Source organism: Drosophila willistoni, chromosome 3R (assembly GCF_018902025.1).
Source record: "Drosophila willistoni isolate 14030-0811.24 chromosome 3R, UCI_dwil_1.1, whole genome shotgun sequence".
In the NCBI taxonomy this organism is placed as follows: Eukaryota; Metazoa; Arthropoda; class Insecta; order Diptera; family Drosophilidae; genus Drosophila; species Drosophila willistoni.
This window is the reverse complement of record NC_061086.1, coordinates 24,109,095-24,126,500: the sequence shown is the minus strand read 5'-3', so window position 1 is coordinate 24,126,500 and position 17,406 is coordinate 24,109,095. Positions and strand designations below refer to the sequence as shown.

At 39.0% G+C, this 17,406-nt stretch overlaps 5 protein-coding genes across 6 annotated transcripts; 2 read left to right on the top strand and 3 right to left on the bottom strand.

Annotated features, from left to right (window-relative positions):
* Position 1: 1 nt before the first annotated feature.
* Positions 2–785, bottom strand: LOC26529967 (zinc finger CCHC domain-containing protein 10). The gene is made up of 2 exons (XM_015177517.3): positions 729–785; positions 2–671 (listed from the first exon to the last, which is right to left on the bottom strand). The coding sequence occupies exons 1-2, from the start codon at positions 773–775 to the stop codon at positions 152–154; spliced, it is 567 nt and encodes a 188-aa protein (XP_015033003.1). The 5' UTR covers positions 776–785; the 3' UTR covers positions 2–151.
* LOC6647187 (biotin--protein ligase) lies at positions 729–9,690 on the bottom strand. Of its 2 annotated transcripts, none has more exons than XM_023178308.2 (13): positions 9,375–9,690; positions 9,122–9,316; positions 8,902–9,056; positions 8,522–8,678; positions 7,613–8,445; positions 7,397–7,551; positions 6,772–6,928; positions 6,472–6,702; positions 6,224–6,412; positions 6,002–6,151; positions 5,800–5,943; positions 1,429–1,757; positions 729–1,373 (listed from the first exon to the last, which is right to left on the bottom strand). In XM_023178308.2, the coding sequence occupies exons 1-13, from the start codon at positions 9,514–9,516 to the stop codon at positions 1,193–1,195; spliced, it is 3,018 nt and encodes a 1,005-aa protein (XP_023034076.1). In that variant the 5' UTR covers positions 9,517–9,690; the 3' UTR covers positions 729–1,192. The 2 variants fall into 2 exon arrangements, with proteins under 2 accessions (XP_023034076.1, XP_002070072.1); XM_002070036.4 differs by having other exon boundaries at positions 6,772–6,910.
* Positions 1,881–5,227, top strand: LOC6647188 (kinase suppressor of Ras 1). The gene has a single exon (XM_002070037.3). It carries the CDS (start codon positions 2,134–2,136, stop codon positions 5,098–5,100), a length of 2,967 nt encoding a protein of 988 aa, XP_002070073.1. The 5' UTR covers positions 1,881–2,133; the 3' UTR covers positions 5,101–5,227.
* A 577-nt stretch (positions 9,691–10,267) lies between the features above and the next one.
* LOC6647189 (GILT-like protein 1) lies at positions 10,268–11,450 on the top strand. Its single transcript, XM_002070038.4, has 4 exons — positions 10,268–10,506; positions 10,591–10,893; positions 10,959–11,096; positions 11,171–11,450. The coding sequence occupies exons 1-4, from the start codon at positions 10,405–10,407 to the stop codon at positions 11,279–11,281; spliced, it is 654 nt and encodes a 217-aa protein (XP_002070074.1). The 5' UTR covers positions 10,268–10,404; the 3' UTR covers positions 11,282–11,450.
* Positions 11,451–11,490: 40 nt separating this feature from the next.
* On the bottom strand, positions 11,491–14,649 carry LOC6647190. The gene is made up of 3 exons (XM_002070039.4): positions 13,728–14,649; positions 13,350–13,654; positions 11,491–13,270 (listed from the first exon to the last, which is right to left on the bottom strand). Exons 1-3 carry the CDS (start codon positions 14,647–14,649, stop codon positions 11,882–11,884), a joined length of 2,616 nt encoding a protein of 871 aa, XP_002070075.3. The 3' UTR covers positions 11,491–11,881.
* Positions 14,650–17,406: the final 2,757 nt, after the last annotated feature.

The following is a 17,406-nucleotide window of genomic DNA, read 5'->3' as shown; positions in this document are numbered from 1 at the left end:
GTTTGGCTAATTAATTTAGGTCAGTTTAATTAGAATAAAAATGGAATTTAAAATAAGTCCTTGTCATTTTTAATTTAAGTGAAAATTAAAATTAATTAAACTAAAGCTATGCAAATGTATGATAATATTGTATCGTACAGAATAAAAAACTTTAATCTGCAGCGCCTCCGTCCTCTGATTCATTTGAGCTCTCACGACGTTTCTTTGTTTTTTTGGGGGCATCATCGCTGTCACTATCACTGCTTGAGCTGGATGAATCTCCTGCCGACCCGTCTTCCCCAGATGAGCTGCCATCTTGTGAGTCCGAGGTAGAATCGCTGGAATCCGTATCCGTAGACCCAGAACTAGAACTACTGCCCGTGCTGCTTTTTGATGAACTTGATGAAGCTGAAGACGATGATGAAGATGACGAAGAGGAAGTCTGACGTTTGCGACGCCGCTTGGCCTTTTTATTCTGAGAGCTGTTCCCATCCTGGCTCTCATCTGCCGTTGTCGCTGTCGTTTCAATCTTATTTGCCTCTTTTTGGGTCAAATGTTTTCTTAACTGTTTGGTACGCGAACTACGATGTACATATTTCCGTTTTTCGCGACATTCGTAGCTCCAATGTCCTTTTTGTAGACACTTTTGACAGCGTATCCCATTAGGAAACGCGGCGGCCAATTTTTCTGTTCTGTAAAGAAGGGGTCACATTTTAGTTTTTCGCGTTGATTTCAGAAAATAAACTTACCTCTGTTTTTGTGCCAGCTTTCGAGCAGCCAGTCCCACCAATGTCATCCTGCAAATATTTTTCCAGCGACGTCGGGAAATTTTGACGGTAGAATTCAATAAAAAATCTTATACAAATTTCTATTCTGGGTTGTCGAAAATGGACAACAGAATGGTTATCGATATCGTGTATCGTACCGAGAAAATACCCCTGCTATCGATATTGAGGTGGTTTTTATTTGAATAATCGTAACAGGATACAGTAGAGATGGATTAGTTTAAATAAATTCAAATTTCAAATACAACATTTTTGGTTATATAGCAAACATTATTCTTAAGGAACATGAAAATCAATATGTGGGCAGTGTCTTAGTTTGTCAAACCGATTAGCTTAATAATTTTGCTGGATACTCAAGTTATATTTAGACTTCTGGAAGGAACGCGTGAACAAAGCGGTGAAAATTTGGCATTCATTTTTTGCACTTCCTAATTGTATTTGGGTACTATCAATCCCTTTAACATATCAAAGCTATTCCCATCTGGTTGTACAGTTTCCTCTTTGCCGTTAGGTAATTTAACTCTTAAGAAGCCGAATTCATCAATGCCAATAATTTTGGCCTCTTTTTCATTTTCGTTCTTAACCAAGCAAATCTTAATAATTTGATCACTGAAAAGAAACATTGTAAACTTAAATATATATTTTTTAGAATTATTCTACTTACCTATGTAGCCACAGAGAGTAATAGAGGGTATAAAAACTATCAAAGTCACCATTTTGAACATCTGCCAAAAGCCGCTCAATTTCATTAAAGATCAAGGCAATAAACTCTTCGTATTTTAGTAAAGGCAGTTTTTCCAGCGATCGCTCGTTAAATTCTTTAATCATGTCGTTAATACAGACTGTTGGATTTGAGTTGTTCAAATTGATACCACCGCCTATGTTCACAATTGCTTGTGAGCCCAAAAGAGTTGTATTTACAATAAGTCCACCTATTTTGATATCTCCATTGGCATAAATATCGTTTGGCCATTTCAAAGCTATGTCAAGAACCTGCAATAAAAGAATAAACAATTCAAATAATTAAAGTTTTTTTATGAGGAACCATCGATGCCGCAAATAAAAAAACTATCGATGTAATCGATTGTCTTACCGATTGTTTACCAGCTCTAACAACAACACAACAGAGGTGTAGAGAAAATTCATTGAAACTAAAGCAACAACAGCAGCCAACAAAATAAATAGTTCATAAAAGAATAGTTGGGCGAATTTGCATTGCCAAAAAGTGGCTGCAATTCCTGTTCTTGTGGTCGTGTAAAGGTGGTCCTAGTGAACGAGACCGAAAAAGAGATAATGCGGTGCGGCTTCGGTAGCCTGCTGTGAGTGCGTGGAAAAAATCAATTCGAAGCGAGACAACAGAATCGACAAAATGAGCAGCTGCAGCAGCAGCATTACTCAGGATACAGGAGGAGACACGACGGACAGAAATCTGGATATTATTCAGGATATGATTGATCTCTCGGCCAACCATTTGGAAGGTCTGCGAACGCAGTGTGCCACAAGTTCCATGTTGACACAGCAGGAGATTCGCTGTTTGGAGTCGAAGCTGGTGCGTTTCTTCTCTGAACTGCTAATAACCAAGAGTCGTTTGAACGAGCGGATACCAGCTAATGGTTTGTTGCCCCATCACGATGCCACTGGAAACGAATTGAGGCAATGGCTGCGTGTGGTTGGTCTGGGCCAGGAGACACTCAATATAATATTGAGTAAGGTAAAGTCGCTAGAGGAAACGTTAAAAATGAGTGATGAAGAGTTAAAGGATATTTTGATCGAGCATTCTGAAAATCAGCATCGGGAGGAGGAGATGCGTCGACTGACCAGGGCCATGCAAAATCTACGAAAATGCATGGAAACTCTTGAAGACGGGTCAGCTCCTTCGGTGGCGGGTATTGGTGACCCCGAGCAATGGCATTGGGACTCCTGGGACAGACAAACACATCATCGTGGGAGCATAGGGCCAGTCACAGGTTTGGGTCTGGCTACAGCCTCGCCCCGACTTCATCATAGGAACAAAGGGGCAAAAAGTGGCGGCGGCGGAAGTACTTCCACCTCTACTACCTCTACAATACAAGCAGCTCCTGAGGAGCTAAGTTCCAGCAGCCGACAAGGCTCTCAACTGACCTTAATTCTAACGCCCTCTCCACCTAATTCGCCCTTTACGCCTAGTTTAAGCGGTATAACTGGAGGAGGCGGCGGCAGCGGGAGCTTAAATGGAACTCCACAGAGAAGCCGAAAAACCCCGCCCCCTGCTAAAAAGCATCAGACAACTTTACTAGAAGCTGGTACAGCAGGACTTGCAGATGATTTACTGCCACGAAGTCGTCTACACACCGATCCCAGTCCCGACAGCCATAGCTCAGCAAGTAGTACGGACATCTTTGCGGATGCAACAAGCTCTTCGAGTTCCTCCAATGTTCTGCAAGTGCCGTGCTCTTCGCCTGGTGTCGTGGGTGTCGGAGTAGGTGCCGGTGTTGGACATGTGGGGATGGGTCATGCCATTAAGCATCGCTTTAGCAAAGGTTTTGGACTATTAGGTCACTGTACATTGTGCCAAAAGCAATTATTTCCCCCTTACCTAAAGTGCAGCGACTGCAAATACATTTGTCACTTTCGATGTGGGCCCCACGTTCCACCATCGTGTGGATTGCCAAAGGGATATGTGGATGAATTTCGTCAACGTAAAGAACAAGTTGGTTACTCTGCAACATTGCCACATGTCCATAGTAAAGGATCACCAATGGTGAATAAACAGCAGCAGCAGATTTGTGGTGATAGCAGTTCACCAAGCTCAAGTTGCACCAGCTCCACTCCCAGCAGTCCGGCATTGTTTCAGCAGCGGGAAAGGGATCAAGAACGCCAGCGTGAGAGGGAACGTGATCAAAGCGGATCAACCCCATTGACGCATAATCAGACTAAAAGTCAATTTTATTATCCCAATGTTACTATCACCAGTAGTAATCAAGTGGAAACTTTGTTAACAAACAGCGAGGAACTCACGTCGGAAAGCTCCACCATTACAGCTGGTACCAATTTTTCTTCATCCAACTCTTGCACACCCTCCTACTCCAATGGCAACAACAACTCTCAGCAGCAAAGCAATAACCATAACAATAATAATTCGACGAACGGTCACCAACAACTTCTTCACAATAGCCAGCCCCTAATTAATAGTCAAGCTTCCAATGCATCCAGTACGTCCTCCTCGTCGACCATCACCAGTTTCTTTCCGCGAAAATTGAGCACAGCTGGTGTGGACAAGCGATTGCCTTTCACTTCAGAGTATACGGACACGCACAAGTCAAATGATAGCGATAAGACCACTACAGTGTCGCTTTCGGGAAGTGCAAGCACTAGCACAGATTCGGATCGCACTCCCGTAAGAGTTGACTCAACTGAGGACGGGGATTCCGGTCAATGGCGGCAAAATTCCATATCTTTAAAGGAATGGGACATACCCTATGGAGACTTGCGGGTGCTTGAGCAAATTGGGCAAGGTCGCTTTGGCACTGTTCACCGTGCGTTGTGGCATGGACCTGTGGCAGTCAAATTACTTAATGAGGACTACTTGCAGGATGAGCAAATGCTTGAAACATTTCGCATGGAGGTGGCCAATTTTAAAAAGACGCGACATGAAAACTTGGTACTATTTATGGGTGCCTGCATGAATCCACCAAATCTGGCCATTGTCACGTCTCTTTGCAAGGGCAATACTTTATACACGTACATTCATCAAAGGAAAGAGAAGTTTCCTATGAATCGCATTTTGTTAATTGCCCAACAGATTGCCCAAGGAATGGGGTATCTCCATGCCCGTGATATCATCCACAAAGATCTGCGTACAAAGAACATTTTCATCGAAAATGGTAAAGTGATCATCACGGATTTTGGTCTCTTTAGCTCTACAAAACTATTATACTGTGATATGGGCCTGGGTGTGCCACATAACTGGTTGTGCTATCTGGCCCCGGAATTGATACGGGCTTTACCTGCCCGTAAGCCTACCGCTGGAGAGTGTCTAGAGTTTACACCCTATTCGGATGTCTATTCCTTTGGCACAGTCTGGTATGAACTGATATGCGGTGAATTCACCTTTAAGGATCAGCCGCCTGAATCCATCATCTGGCAAGTGGGTCGTGGCATGAAGCAATCTCTGGCTAACCTTCAGTCGGGAAGAGACGTTAAGGATCTTCTGATGCTATGCTGGACCTATGAAAAAGAACATCGTCCCGAATTTGCTCGCTTGATGTCACTGCTTCAGCTTTTGCCCAAGAAACGTTTGGCACGAAGTCCCTCGCATCCGGTAAATCTATCACGATCCGCGGAGTCGGTATTCTAGACCTGAGTTCTCTTTAACCATATATATATATATATATATACATATATAGATATAAAGTCTAGTACAATTACCATGTTATACAATATAAAAAAAAAGATACAAATTCATTGTTGTTGTGTAAAAGTTGTCGCAAATTGTAAATAATTAAAAGCATGAAAAATCAAATTATAGCCAAACCAATTTTAAACTGCAATATATATGCATATATATATACAGACATACAATAAATATGCTTAAACAAAAAAAGGTTAACTTTCGAAAAGACAAAAAAGCAGAAACTCTTAAATGTAAACGCAAATCAGGTGAGCAATTTTAAAAATTGTTAATTAAGTTTAAGCGCCAACTATTTTAAGATGTACAAACATACATTTACGTTCATGTATTATCCTGAAGTTGTATATAGCAAAGTGCGTTAAATTTTTGCAGTAAAACTTAATCAAGTTAAGCAAAGTTGTCAAATAAAACTTATTCCTACAAGCCAAAAACCAAGAAAAGAAACCTACTTTATCATGTGAATTTTTTGTTTTGTTTTTTGTTTTTTGGCACTTCTCGAAAGTGAATATCGAAACGGAAGATATAGTCTATGAAGGCGAAGTCCGCTCTAAAAATTTCTCTTGATGAAGGATGAAGTTATTATGCATATCAGGATGAAACGATATATTTAAACATCGTCTCTTCTTTTCATTTGGAATCACTTACCCTATAAAGTTTATGACTACGCAAGGAATTCACAATGGCAGCCCCAATAATATGCTGTAGGAGTGGCAAACGCGAACCCAAAGATGAATCCATAGACAGATGAAGTTGCAGCGAGAACATGGCACATCCTAAAGGACTAATCCACTGAAAATAAAACTCTAAATGATGCAATTTTTATTGTTATTTCGTATAGCAGCTCTACCTGATTCTGGCTACGGCCGACACCTTCAGTTTGTCGCAGGGGTAATACAGCGAGTCCATGGATTAGTTCTAGATTGTTAATGACATGCATTGAACTGCTGATAATAGGCGCATAGATTACCAGACGACCGATATGCTCCGTTGTCAGATGCTGCACATAAGAAATGGTATAAAAATAAATATATACATACGTAGAACTAGGGAATTTCGATTTGTGTCTTACATCAAAGTAATCCACTGTGGAGAAATCATCAGGACATGAATGTATAAGTATGGGCAAAACGTTTGTATTGTTGGCCATTGGGGCTGTGTCATCTTTTCCGCAAAATTTAAGTGCCAATTTTGGCGTAGCAATGACATTATCAGCGCCAGAGCAGCGCAATCCCAGCTTTTCCAGTAGCTCAAATTTGGACTAAAAACAGAATACTTAAATACACAGATTCAAGATAACACAACTATTTGAAAGGGAACCTCGTGGCGTCCTAGGAAAAAGGCCCGCTGATAGATTTCACCGCGATAATTCTGTTGTTGCGATATCTCGGTCTTTCCATCCAGTTCCTCTATGACCTTTGCTACCTGGACATCCAAATGTTTCTGCAGTATGTCGGCAAAGATCTCCAGACGTGTGCGTTCACTTTGTTTTAGTATCTCAAATTTCAGTTCATCTGATTCAAATTCGATGGGATTTGTCTCCAAATGAACCTGCAAATGTCCAAAAAATAAGATACTAATGCATTAAGAATTAAATGAACTAAAAACCAAAATTTCTACCTGTGAGAAGACCGCAGTTCCGCCACTTTGCAAACTATTCGCCAATAAAAGACTTGGTGTGTTCCATGTCTCCTCAAATCCAAGCACTTGGACATCCAGTCTGTGTTCATGGCCGGACAGATCTTTGATTTCCATGGACCTTGGACATACTAGAGCTCTAAGCGGCGGTTCGATTTTTGGTTTTGTTTTGTTTTTTTTTGGGGTTTGTTTTGTAATAGTTGTGGAAAATAACAGTGTCGGTTGCACACACATACATACACATAATAGGTAAAAAGAAATGGCAGGCACAGAGACGATACATACATGGGTCAAATCAACCAGTAAGAAGAATACATAGAAGCATAGAATAATTGTATTCAAGAAGTTTTTAGAAAAGGCGAAAGGGAAAGCAGAAAGATGTTTATAAAGTGGAAAAAATCGTTGCTTAATATTGTCCATAGAAAGAAATATTTTAGACCGATAATTTGAAAAGGCGTTTTAACTTTTTTAAATGTTAATGGTCTTAACTTCGAAATAATATTAAGAATGATAATAAATACTTTTTTAAGTAGCATGCATACTTATATATAAAAACCCTTAAAGTGGTTAGATTAAGTCCAAGCCTTTTTTCTATTAACACACTTACGGTTTACGTGAATTTGAGGACGATTTTGATGATTCTTCGCTATCGGTGGAGAAATGTTTTTTCACTGGCGATGGTTGATAGCAGAATATGTGATGCATCATCTTAACCCTCTGCCATTTGTCATAGGAGAATTGAACTAATTCATGTTCGCGAACCTTATTTGCGATATATTATTATCATAATTGAATAAATTCAATTGACGCAGTCACAACTCACCTCAGCTGTGCGGTAATTGGGCAAAACAAAGTGTAAAATATCTGAACAAAGACCCAACACCTTCCCACCTTGCAGAAAATAATCAACGAAAATTTGGCCAATAGCCGGTGTCACAGAACCGCATACCACCAGAAGAGCAGTTTGGTCTAGCCAATGTTTTTGGTACGCCTGCTGCTGCAGCAGGGGATAAACGGTGTATACATTTCGCTCTAAAAGCTGTTGCAGTGTGGCCAAGGTTGATTCGCGGCCAGTAGTACTGTCAGAATAGACTAGAATATTAAGAGGCTTACTTGCTCTAAGACTCTGCTTTTGGCGTTTTAAGGTAGAACGAGAGTTGGTGGCAATTGGCGCCGCTGGAGATGCGGCTCGTTGTATTGCAGGTGGCGATTGCGGCTTAACAGCCAAAAAAGTTTTAGCAGCCGCGTTGGTGGAAACTTCAATTAAAGGTACAGCTGAGACAGGAGATGACTTTGGTGTTGGAGTTTTGGCGACTAGTTTTTTCTGTTCATCTATAGGTGAAAGTGATGGTGCAGTCTTTGAAGCTTTTACCACATCAATAGACTTGTCTTGAGACTGGATGTTCGCCTCTGTCTGCGTCTGATTTTGATCTTCATGGGCTAGCAAGTCTGGTTTAGCTTCCTTTGGTTTGGTTTCCGTGCGGTTTTTTTGGTGTTCAAATTCTGTGGCCTGGTGGGCCAGCACACTAAGGCCTCGCAAATCCTCTAGATGCTTCTTCCATTTGTCTTCAGTAAGTTTGGCTGAATTACGAGATTGTCGTTTGAGATGATTCGCCAACAATTCAAAAGGTTGAGGTTGCCCCTTCAATTGGACCGCTGTAAAAGGCACAAATTAAAAGAAGTGTTGTTAACAATTTCAGTTTTCTCATTGTTTAATTAGAATTTAGCTTACACTCAATCCTCATCAGTGGCAGCTGATCATTAATGCATAAATTATTTTTTAAAAATGTTGTAATCAACAACTGCGTAAAGTGCTCCACATCAGTCTCAATGAGCACCGCCAGGTGAGAATCTATTTTCCATGCAATTAGCTTACCAAAGTCTTCCAACTAAAATTGGATTCGCATTGAAACGGAGAACACAATCATGTAGACATGCAAGTAAAAACAGAACATGTGCGGGGTCATAGACTTATGAGTTCCACAAATCACTTGCAATTAATCAATATTCATTTAACAGGAAATGCGGGATGAACTAACGAAACTTTACTAACGGATAATGGAAACTAATTCTTATGTGATCCTATTTATTATATTTAAATACATAACTTACACGAACGGGCAACGTTTCATTGGCGCTTGGACCTTCATCGCTTTTTGTTTGTTGCACTTTGGCCTCTAATAGCAATTGAATGTGCTTAGATTTGTCCTGAGACAATAGAATTCTTGGCTTTAATGGCGTTGTCGACTCCGCAGATGGACTGACCACTGAAATTATTGGCCATTATTATTATTCTTGTGTAAATTTTAAAATGGGTTATATTTTTAAATACCTGGTGTTAGAGTGTCGGCAGAATAATCAAATGGCAGCCAACTTGGAGCTGCTGGAAAACTAATCCATGGTGTGATTTCTAAAGTTTGAATGGGACGTAAGCAGCAACCCCGTTGATTACGAATTAACCATAGTATATCCGTGACCTTGGCCTCATTTCGATTGCCGCACAGCTCTGAGCTGGCGGAGGTGGGATCTATAAAAATGGATTACGTTCAGGTACATATTTATAAACTTTTGTTTGCCGGACTTACCGAAACCATCGTCGCTGCCCGCTTGTAATGTATAAAACGAAATGCTCGATGGTTGGGCTAAATGCTCAGCAATTTTATTACAAACTTTTTGAATCCTGAACGATTGCAAAAAAGTGGCGCTCGCATAATACAACGTTAACATGCTGAGACTTTTATTCAAATAAGGGCCATTAAAAACAATTCCTCAAACAAAACGGTTCGTTATTTCCTATCGAATCTATTTCCGGTTGTCAAGGAGCTTTTGCTTAAAGGAATTATTATGCTTATTTATTACCAAATTTTTCTAAGCGTATAAAACAAAAACAACACATCCAGAAGTTTGGCAACACTGAATATATTTTTAGTGCTGGAAACTTTTTGATTTTTGGTATTTTTGTGTGGCGCGATAAATCAAGTTTTGAAAACTTAATTTTGCTGCTGCTCCATCTCAGTTAGGAGTTCAATGGAAAAATATCAATAAGTATTACGACAGTAATTTGTTTAAATTCAAATTTCTAATATTCAATATTGTTTTACAAAATTAATGCTGTCTTAAAAGGATTCGCTGACTACAGCGCTATCTCTCAAACAAGTTATTGTCGTTTTTTATGGTAGTAACGATCAGGAGCTTGAATTGTCTTGTTTTTATTATATAAGCTGATATAAATTTTTGTTATTCGACAAGCATCATACTTCCATACATTATTATTTGTTAAAGCAGAAACATTATTAAATTTTACACCAATTTTGTTTAAATGATCAACGGAAACGCATAGTCGGTATTTATAATTCACGTAGAGGTGTGAAAACAGAAAGGCAAAAAAGAGACAGAAATGAACAAATTAACCAAAATAAAACCGGCTTATAAGAGAGGCATTTCTGTGCGCTTTGGGGGTCCCAATGTGAATTAAGACACCAAAAACGTTCAGTTGTTGAGCTAAAACCGAATTCAACAGTTCGCGTTTAGTTCTGTACTGGCATTCCGAAAACCAAATCGAAGGTCGATTGATTTTGTAGAAGACTGTAAAAAAACGCCGATTTTGCTGGAATTATGTTTAGGTTTCTTAAGACTCTCAGTTTTCTGCTGATAGGTCTGAGTTTTTGTCTGACCAAGTCAGAGAAAATTCTTCGAGTAAAACGTCAGGCCAACAAGGTAAATACATATATAAAAAAAACTCTTCATGTCATTGTTCAAGCACACATCATAAAATTATCTTGCTTAATTTTACACCTTCAGCTTCATATAACCTTGCTGTATGAGTCACTGTGTCCTGACAGTCGAAATTTTATGGACCAATTGGGACCAGTTTATGAAGAGCTCCATCAGTTTCTGGATATTGATTTGGTACCATTTGGCAAGAGCGAATCAAGGGTAGACCCGAATTCAAATGAAATAACATTCCGTTGCCAACATGGTCCCCCTGAGTGTCAGGGCAATCGTCTGCAAAGCTGCGTGCTCAACTCTACTAAAAATCAAGCAGCTCAAGTGAAATTCGTAATATGCCAAATGCTGGCCCTTGACTACTCCAGTGTGGATCAGGTGAAAGTTGCTACTTAGAGACTAACTTTGTTAAGAGAATTAACACATTTAAAAACAACCTGCAGTGTGCACGCGAGGCGAATATCTTAACCGATGTCGACAATTGTGTCAACTCAGAAACGGGCACTAAACTCCAATTGCAGGCAGAGCTAGTGACCAAATTGTACCAGCCAACATTTATTCCAACAATCGTGTATAATGGCGTAAGTATCCCACCTAAGACTGGTTTTATGTTTGACTCTTGTTACTTTTTTTCTTATTTTTATTTTCGATTCAGGTATTTAATCGGCAACTGCAGGAACATTCACTCCGGAACTTTAGAGCTACTGTTTGCTATATGTTACGACAACAAAATCTGCTAAGCCCGGATGAAAGTGTGTGCCAGTGAGACAACTTTATGAAAAGTGGATTTCCTCCGGAAACTCCAACTACCTTGGACAACCGTATACAACCAACTGCCACACAATTTATTGACAAAAAATACAGTGAAATAAAAATAAAAGAAATGTACACATTGTCAAAAATAACTAAGTACATCCTTCAAAACATTCTTTTTGTTGTTTTTTAAACGATATATTGAATACGAATCGATCAAAATATTAGGTGAATGACATTTAGTTGGCTTAACAAATGTCCTTTACTTTCATTCTCGTTGTCTCGTCTGTATTTCCTTTAACACTGTCTTCAAGTTTTTTTGTTTTTACCGTTTTTAATTAATAATTTAAATTGATACAATTTTGTTTATGCGGGTGAGTGGTTTTCTTAAGACTGCTTAGTGTATTTACAAATCATATTAATATTATACATATATATATTCATCAAATTTGTTTCCATTAACAAGAGGAAGGGATAGAGGTATAATATCATATTTATTTAATATATATTTCGTTAAGAATGATGAACCAACAACAAAAAATGTATGTCTATTACTAGTTAATTAATTGCTACAATTAAGAATTCAATTTCCCTTGCGGAGAGATAACAAAATTTAAAGCATACTTTCTGCAGCACCAACAGCAACATGACTGATCGAGCGCCTTGGCGCCGGCTTTGGTGGCAACTGGGGCTTCACACGAGCAGGACGATCATTAGTCGAAGCACCAACAGCATTAACCTTATCCTTTTCTTGAAACTCTACATAGCCGCTTTCATCACTATCAGAGCCATCATCTGTCTGGTTAGGTGCATCCTCTTCACTCATTTTGAGCGTAATGCTACTAGAGCTGCTATAGGTGGTGCTTATATCGCTAAGTCTCAACTGCGGCTCCAATCTTTGGTACATCATCATTTGCTCCAGCACTTGCTCCTGTTCATGTTCTGGATTCACATTTGTAACTGTGCTGGCTGTTTCACAGCCGCTTGAAATGGAGCCTTCATCACTGTCTGGACTTTGCAAAAGACCATGTTGTGAAGATGTTGTGGAGCTGGCCCGAGCGGCCGTCGAGCTGGCTGTTGTAGAGCTAGAGGCATTCGACGAAATAGAAGATTGAGCCTGATGTCGAAATTGGAGGCTAGCAGTTTCGTGACTGGCTCGAATCTTACGCATGGAACTGCGATGGAGCATGGTTAACATAGCCGCTTGACGGAAATAATGGTCATCAGCATCATCCATATAATCCTCCTCTTCGACTCCAACGATTTCCACATCTTCATCGCCATCATTAACCATTCTTGGGGCACTTTTAGTTTGATAATCCGCTTCAGGATCGGCACTTGGATCACTATTGATGATGGGTAGCAGACTAAGTGGTTCCTCTTCAAGCACATCCTTGTCACCGACTTCCTGTGCCTCCCCGTCTTGATATTCACTTAAACTAGTCATGCTTCGACTGCTACTCTTATGAAGTTGCATATCAAAATAAGGCAATAATTCGTTACTCAAAGTTGTGTCAAATTTTAAGAGCTTTTCAAAGTCATCGGAGTCGGAGCCATCGTTGCTTTGAATATCCCTTGCTTTGTTCTCTTGCTTCGTCTCCATCGGAACATTTGGCTCCTGATCGTGTGTGGAACAGCATGATGCTGCCATTTTGATCTTTCCTGTGCGCCTTATCGAATGTCCTCGGCGACAACGACGGCGTCCCAATGTCATTGCCGGATAAAGAGAGTCCTTCTGACAGCACGGCATCATTTCTGGCTCGTTTGTATCTTCGATTTCATCACCCTCCTCCTCGCCAATAGCCTCTTCAATTGCCATTAGCTTTGGTGCTGACTTAGACCGTTCCAATGGTGGGCGATAATTATTGCCGCCGACGCTCAACATAATCTTGCGACGTGGTAAACTTGGATTATCGTATACCGCGTTGGCTAAACTGAGACGAGCGTTTTGCTTTAGAATTTTCTCACGTTTAAATTCACGCAAAGCACTTTCAAGATTCTCCTACAAAAAAAAAGAAGATATTTAGATTAAATTTCATAAATTTTTTTCAAGACTGTAAAGATTGTTGACAAATACTTACTTTCAAAGTCTCGCATATATCCTGGGCAATCTTCTCCTTACTGCACAGAACTGCATGGCAACGTAGTTCATGCTTCAATTTTCTACCCTCATGACGATAAATCCAACAAAAGACCCGTGGATAATTTTTGGGGGCACAGCAATATGTTATCCGGTTACTCCAGTATTCGGTTAGTCCGTGTTGTCTGGTGGTTGCTTTCAATCCTGAGGCACAGACCTTAACACGCATTATAACATCGGGCTTGGAATGTTGGGTATAATTGCGCCACAGTGTGTTCAATTGTTTCTCCACACAACCCTCTCCAGCTATTCAAAATAAAACACAAAATTATAATATGAGTAAATGTATGCATCTGGTTTTTTGTTTTTTTGAACTTACCTTTGGCCCATCCTGTTAGGACATTGCCTAAATATGAAACTTTAAATTCAGGATCTGGTGTGCTTATCTCCACACTGTGGGTACGCTTCCACCAGAGTTTACCCAAACTGCGTGTCAGTGTTTTCATGGTCCTGGAGCTTAAATTGTGTTGATGATCCTGTTGCCGCTGGTGATGATGGGGGACATTAGGCTCTTGAGGTGTCTGACACTCCTGCTCTCCCCTATGCTCTTGTCTTGATCCATAAAGCAAGTCGCGTGAATCTGTGGTAAGTGTCATCATATTTGTCACCTTTGAATCGTCGTAGGCAATGTCGCCATCCTCTTTGGAGACCCGAGTAAAACGTTCCAGATAAGGACCAGCCCTACCACGTCGCCCACTAAAGGTATTGAATTTACCATTTCCACTCCCATTGCCCACCTCATTGGCTTTACGTTTTTGCTCTTCTTTTTCAAATTTCTTGGCATTGTAAGTGTTGCCCAGAAGACGAGCTAAGCTGTGACTCTTGACGAATTTGTGTTGGCGAGGTGGTGTACCAATTGGCACTGCAGGTGCAGGCGGCGCCTCAAAAGTATCGCTGGTCGCGGCAACATCCACTTGCTGATGCTGCTGCTGCTGTTGTTGTTGATATTTTTTGTTGCTGCCAAAATTGAACAGAGTGCGACGTTCCTTTGACTTTTTTAATGTGTTGTTGCCATTTGGTTCGCCAATTGCTGCTGCTGCTCCTGCTGCTGATGTAGTTGTCGCTGATGTTGTAGCTTTGGTGTTGCTGTCGGTAAACCCTGCAACTTGGGTGCTACTCAATTCTTCATACTCGTTGTTGTTGTTGTGTGTAACACGTACAAAATCCACTTCATCGCAGCTGTCTAATATTTTATGGTCCATTTTGAAATTATCTTCGTTATTGTAATTGTTGTTGGCCATTTTCAGGTTGTTTTTGTTGTTATAGTGACTGCTCCAAATCCTTTAGTTTCGTTCCAAACATGTTTTCAACTAGAGAGAAAAGGATATTATATAATTAGTATTATGAAATGGAATTTTGGTCTTTAGATTAGGCTGATCTCAATATGGATAAACCACCCTAAAGTCCACCCTAATCGCGTATAAATGTTAATGACTTCTTCTGTTTTCTCTTTGGCTTGTTAAAAGAGTCAAAGTAATAAATATTACAAACAGAGTTATTACTGGTGGTTTTATTAATCAAGTATTAACTAAAGTTTACAATTATTTCTGTGTGAATTCTTTCACATTTTTGAGATAATAAAAATATCACCAGTTAAAGATGAAACTCTCCCAAACTATTGGGTTGCACAAAATGATAAATTAAGCTAAAAGTTTAAAGACAAATTAAAAATTTTATTGTTGATTATTAAAGGTATTCATTGTCCTTAATCAAGCAATCCTGGTTGAACCCACAACTATAAATATGTCAGCTATCGCTATATACGTGGAGTCTGATTAAGATTTCTAGAATTTAATTGAAGAATTTGTTTGAATAGCTAGGTCTTTTGCTAATCATACTGTCAGTCAGACCACCTAAAACTGTACAATCTTATCTAATGTAGACTTTTTACTTTGATTTTTATGAGACCTCGATTATAAAGTATCAAGTATTACCTGACTCTAATCGAGAACTCGTGATTTAGCTATTGCTGTTCTTGCTTGTTAATGGAATTTATGTTAATTTATGGTCTTAAAATCAATTGCGGAGTCAACGAGAGGAAGTTGTGCATGTGATACGTACGTATATATACATATCTATGTATATAGCTGTAGATGTGGCCCAGACAAAGAAAATTTGTAATTCACATACTCAAATGTGTCCATTCCAATGACCTTGCAGGTGTTTTAAAGATTTCTTTGTTAAATTTTCTTATGATCGTATCAATATAGAGTTTTTTTTTCGTATTTGTTTATGTTCAAGTTTGGGCTTTCACTTTTCCGGTATCAGCTATTTGAAGTATTCACTCATGGAGGCGGCACGTCCCATTCATTCATTTGTATCTCTTTGTTGGTATTATGTATGAGAAAGCCCAGTAGTCATCGAAGTTGAACTCTCATCCTTCACCAATACCTCCCCCCCTAAGGGCATTGACATTTGCGTTTTCTCCACAAACATTATTATCATTATGAGGATGATGATGATAATCATGGCATAAAAAAGTTGGTATAGACGAAGAAAGTGCAAAAGCAAAAGATAAAGAAAATACGAATACGAAAAGCATACATAACTAATTATTTTGTTATGCTTTTTTTCGCTACACGCCCTTCTCTTTCCTTCCCACCTCCCTTGTTTCCTTACTACTATCATTATCTTCTCCCATTTGTTAAATGTATTTCCCTTTTTCCCATAATTGCCAATCTGTTGTTGCTTTCAAGTGTCTTCGGTGTCTGACCACGCATTTTAAACAACAAAAAAAAAAAGAAGCCAATTAAATAAATAAAAAAAAAGCAACTTTACTTAGTGTTATAAATTGTATGACAAATATAAATTAAATTCAAAAAACGTAACGAGGAAGTGAAGGAAATTGTCAACTGTTTGTGCTGTGCAAAATTTAAATTTCTCAATGTAGGAAATCATTTCAAATGGAAAAGGTAACCAGAAGCGTATCAATCTTTATTTTAGCCAAGGGACATTTATTATTATAAGTTCGAGAATGAATCATGTTAGAATAATAATCATGATACTTCATCATAAAATAATATATTCTTATATATGTACAGGTATACGAATTACGTAATAGTGTGTGTGTTTTTTATTATTCTTAGTTTGCTTATAAGTATTTTCTTAACATTGCTTGTTACTTGTTCAATTATAATCAATTTTCAGGAAAAAATGTGCAGCAAAATATGCATGTTCATACATATACATATATATATAGGTTTCCATGTATCGAATAATGCACTCGAATGCCCACTGAATAGTGCTCAGAGGAAGCTGTTTAAAGAGAGTTAGTTCCCAGGGTGCTTAAGATTGAAAACCACAGACACACAAATTTGTTTAAACACTCGAGTCTTCTCAATGGGCCAAAAGCGAATGCAATTTATAAAGACCCGCATATATGTATATACATATATATTTTTTCTATGCTCAGGTGCAGTTTTTTTTTTGTATGCTGGAGTTACCTGAAAACTGTGTCAACAGTAAATTGAAAAGTTGATTTAAGAAATGTGTACATACATATGTATGTGTATGTGTATATATGTACATCGTACGAAACATAAAAAACGTTTACATTGACATAGGCTAATTCAATTTGGCTCTGCGTGTGGTTTTTGCGATTTTTGAGCCAAGCGACAGGTTTAATAAATGCTATAAAGCGGTATATTTGGCCATACCTCTCTAGAGGAGAGCATCAAGAATGTCTAGAAAGAGGAAGGAAGAGCGAATATCACAAATAACTAATTTAATCAGTTTCGCAATTGAATGTGTGTTATTTTTTGTTTTGTTGTTTATTGTATTTCATAATTGGTCATGTGTGTCAGGCGACAAAACGAGAATTGACAATGCAGGCGTACATATTATGGTCCGAGTCAGAGAGAAAAAAAGGTAAGGAAGTATCCACCTTTGGAACAACGCGTGGAACGCATCGGAATGTGTTAAATTGAATGATTTTTCATTTTCAGCAGTCTGAACTGCTTGTTTTTGGGGATCCAGGTCTAGGGGTAAAAGTACTTTAG

Coding starts and splice junctions, on each gene's coding strand:
- LOC26529967 (XM_015177517.3), bottom strand. CDS start 775: ATGACATTGGTGGGACTGGCTGCTCGAAAGCTGGCACAAAAACAGAG. Junction 672..728: donor AAGCTGGCACAAAAACAGAG/GTAAGTTTATTT, acceptor CCTTCTTTACAG/AACAGAAAAATTGGCCGCCG.
- LOC6647188 (XM_002070037.3), top strand. CDS start 2,134: ATGAGCAGCTGCAGCAGCAGCATTACTCAGGATACAGGAGGAGACACG.
- LOC6647187 (XM_023178308.2), bottom strand. CDS start 9,516: ATGTTAACGTTGTATTATGCGAGCGCCACTTTTTTGCAATCGTTCAGG. Junction 8,679..8,901: donor ATGAAACGTTGCCCGTTCGT/GTAAGTTATGTA, acceptor ATCCAATTTTAG/TTGGAAGACTTTGGTAAGCT. Junction 6,929..7,396: donor TCCTCAAATTCACGTAAACC/GTAAGTGTGTTA, acceptor ACCGCCGCTTAG/AGCTCTAGTATGTCCAAGGT.
- LOC6647189 (XM_002070038.4), top strand. CDS start 10,405: ATGTTTAGGTTTCTTAAGACTCTCAGTTTTCTGCTGATAGGTCTGAGT. Junction 10,507..10,590: donor TAAAACGTCAGGCCAACAAG/GTAAATACATAT, acceptor TTACACCTTCAG/CTTCATATAACCTTGCTGTA. Junction 11,097..11,170: donor CAACAATCGTGTATAATGGC/GTAAGTATCCCA, acceptor TTTTCGATTCAG/GTATTTAATCGGCAACTGCA.
- LOC6647190 (XM_002070039.4), bottom strand. CDS start 14,649: ATGGCCAACAACAATTACAATAACGAAGATAATTTCAAAATGGACCAT. Junction 13,655..13,727: donor CCTAACAGGATGGGCCAAAG/GTAAGTTCAAAA, acceptor TATTTTGAATAG/CTGGAGAGGGTTGTGTGGAG. Junction 13,271..13,349: donor ATATATGCGAGACTTTGAAA/GTAAGTATTTGT, acceptor TTTTTTTTGTAG/GAGAATCTTGAAAGTGCTTT.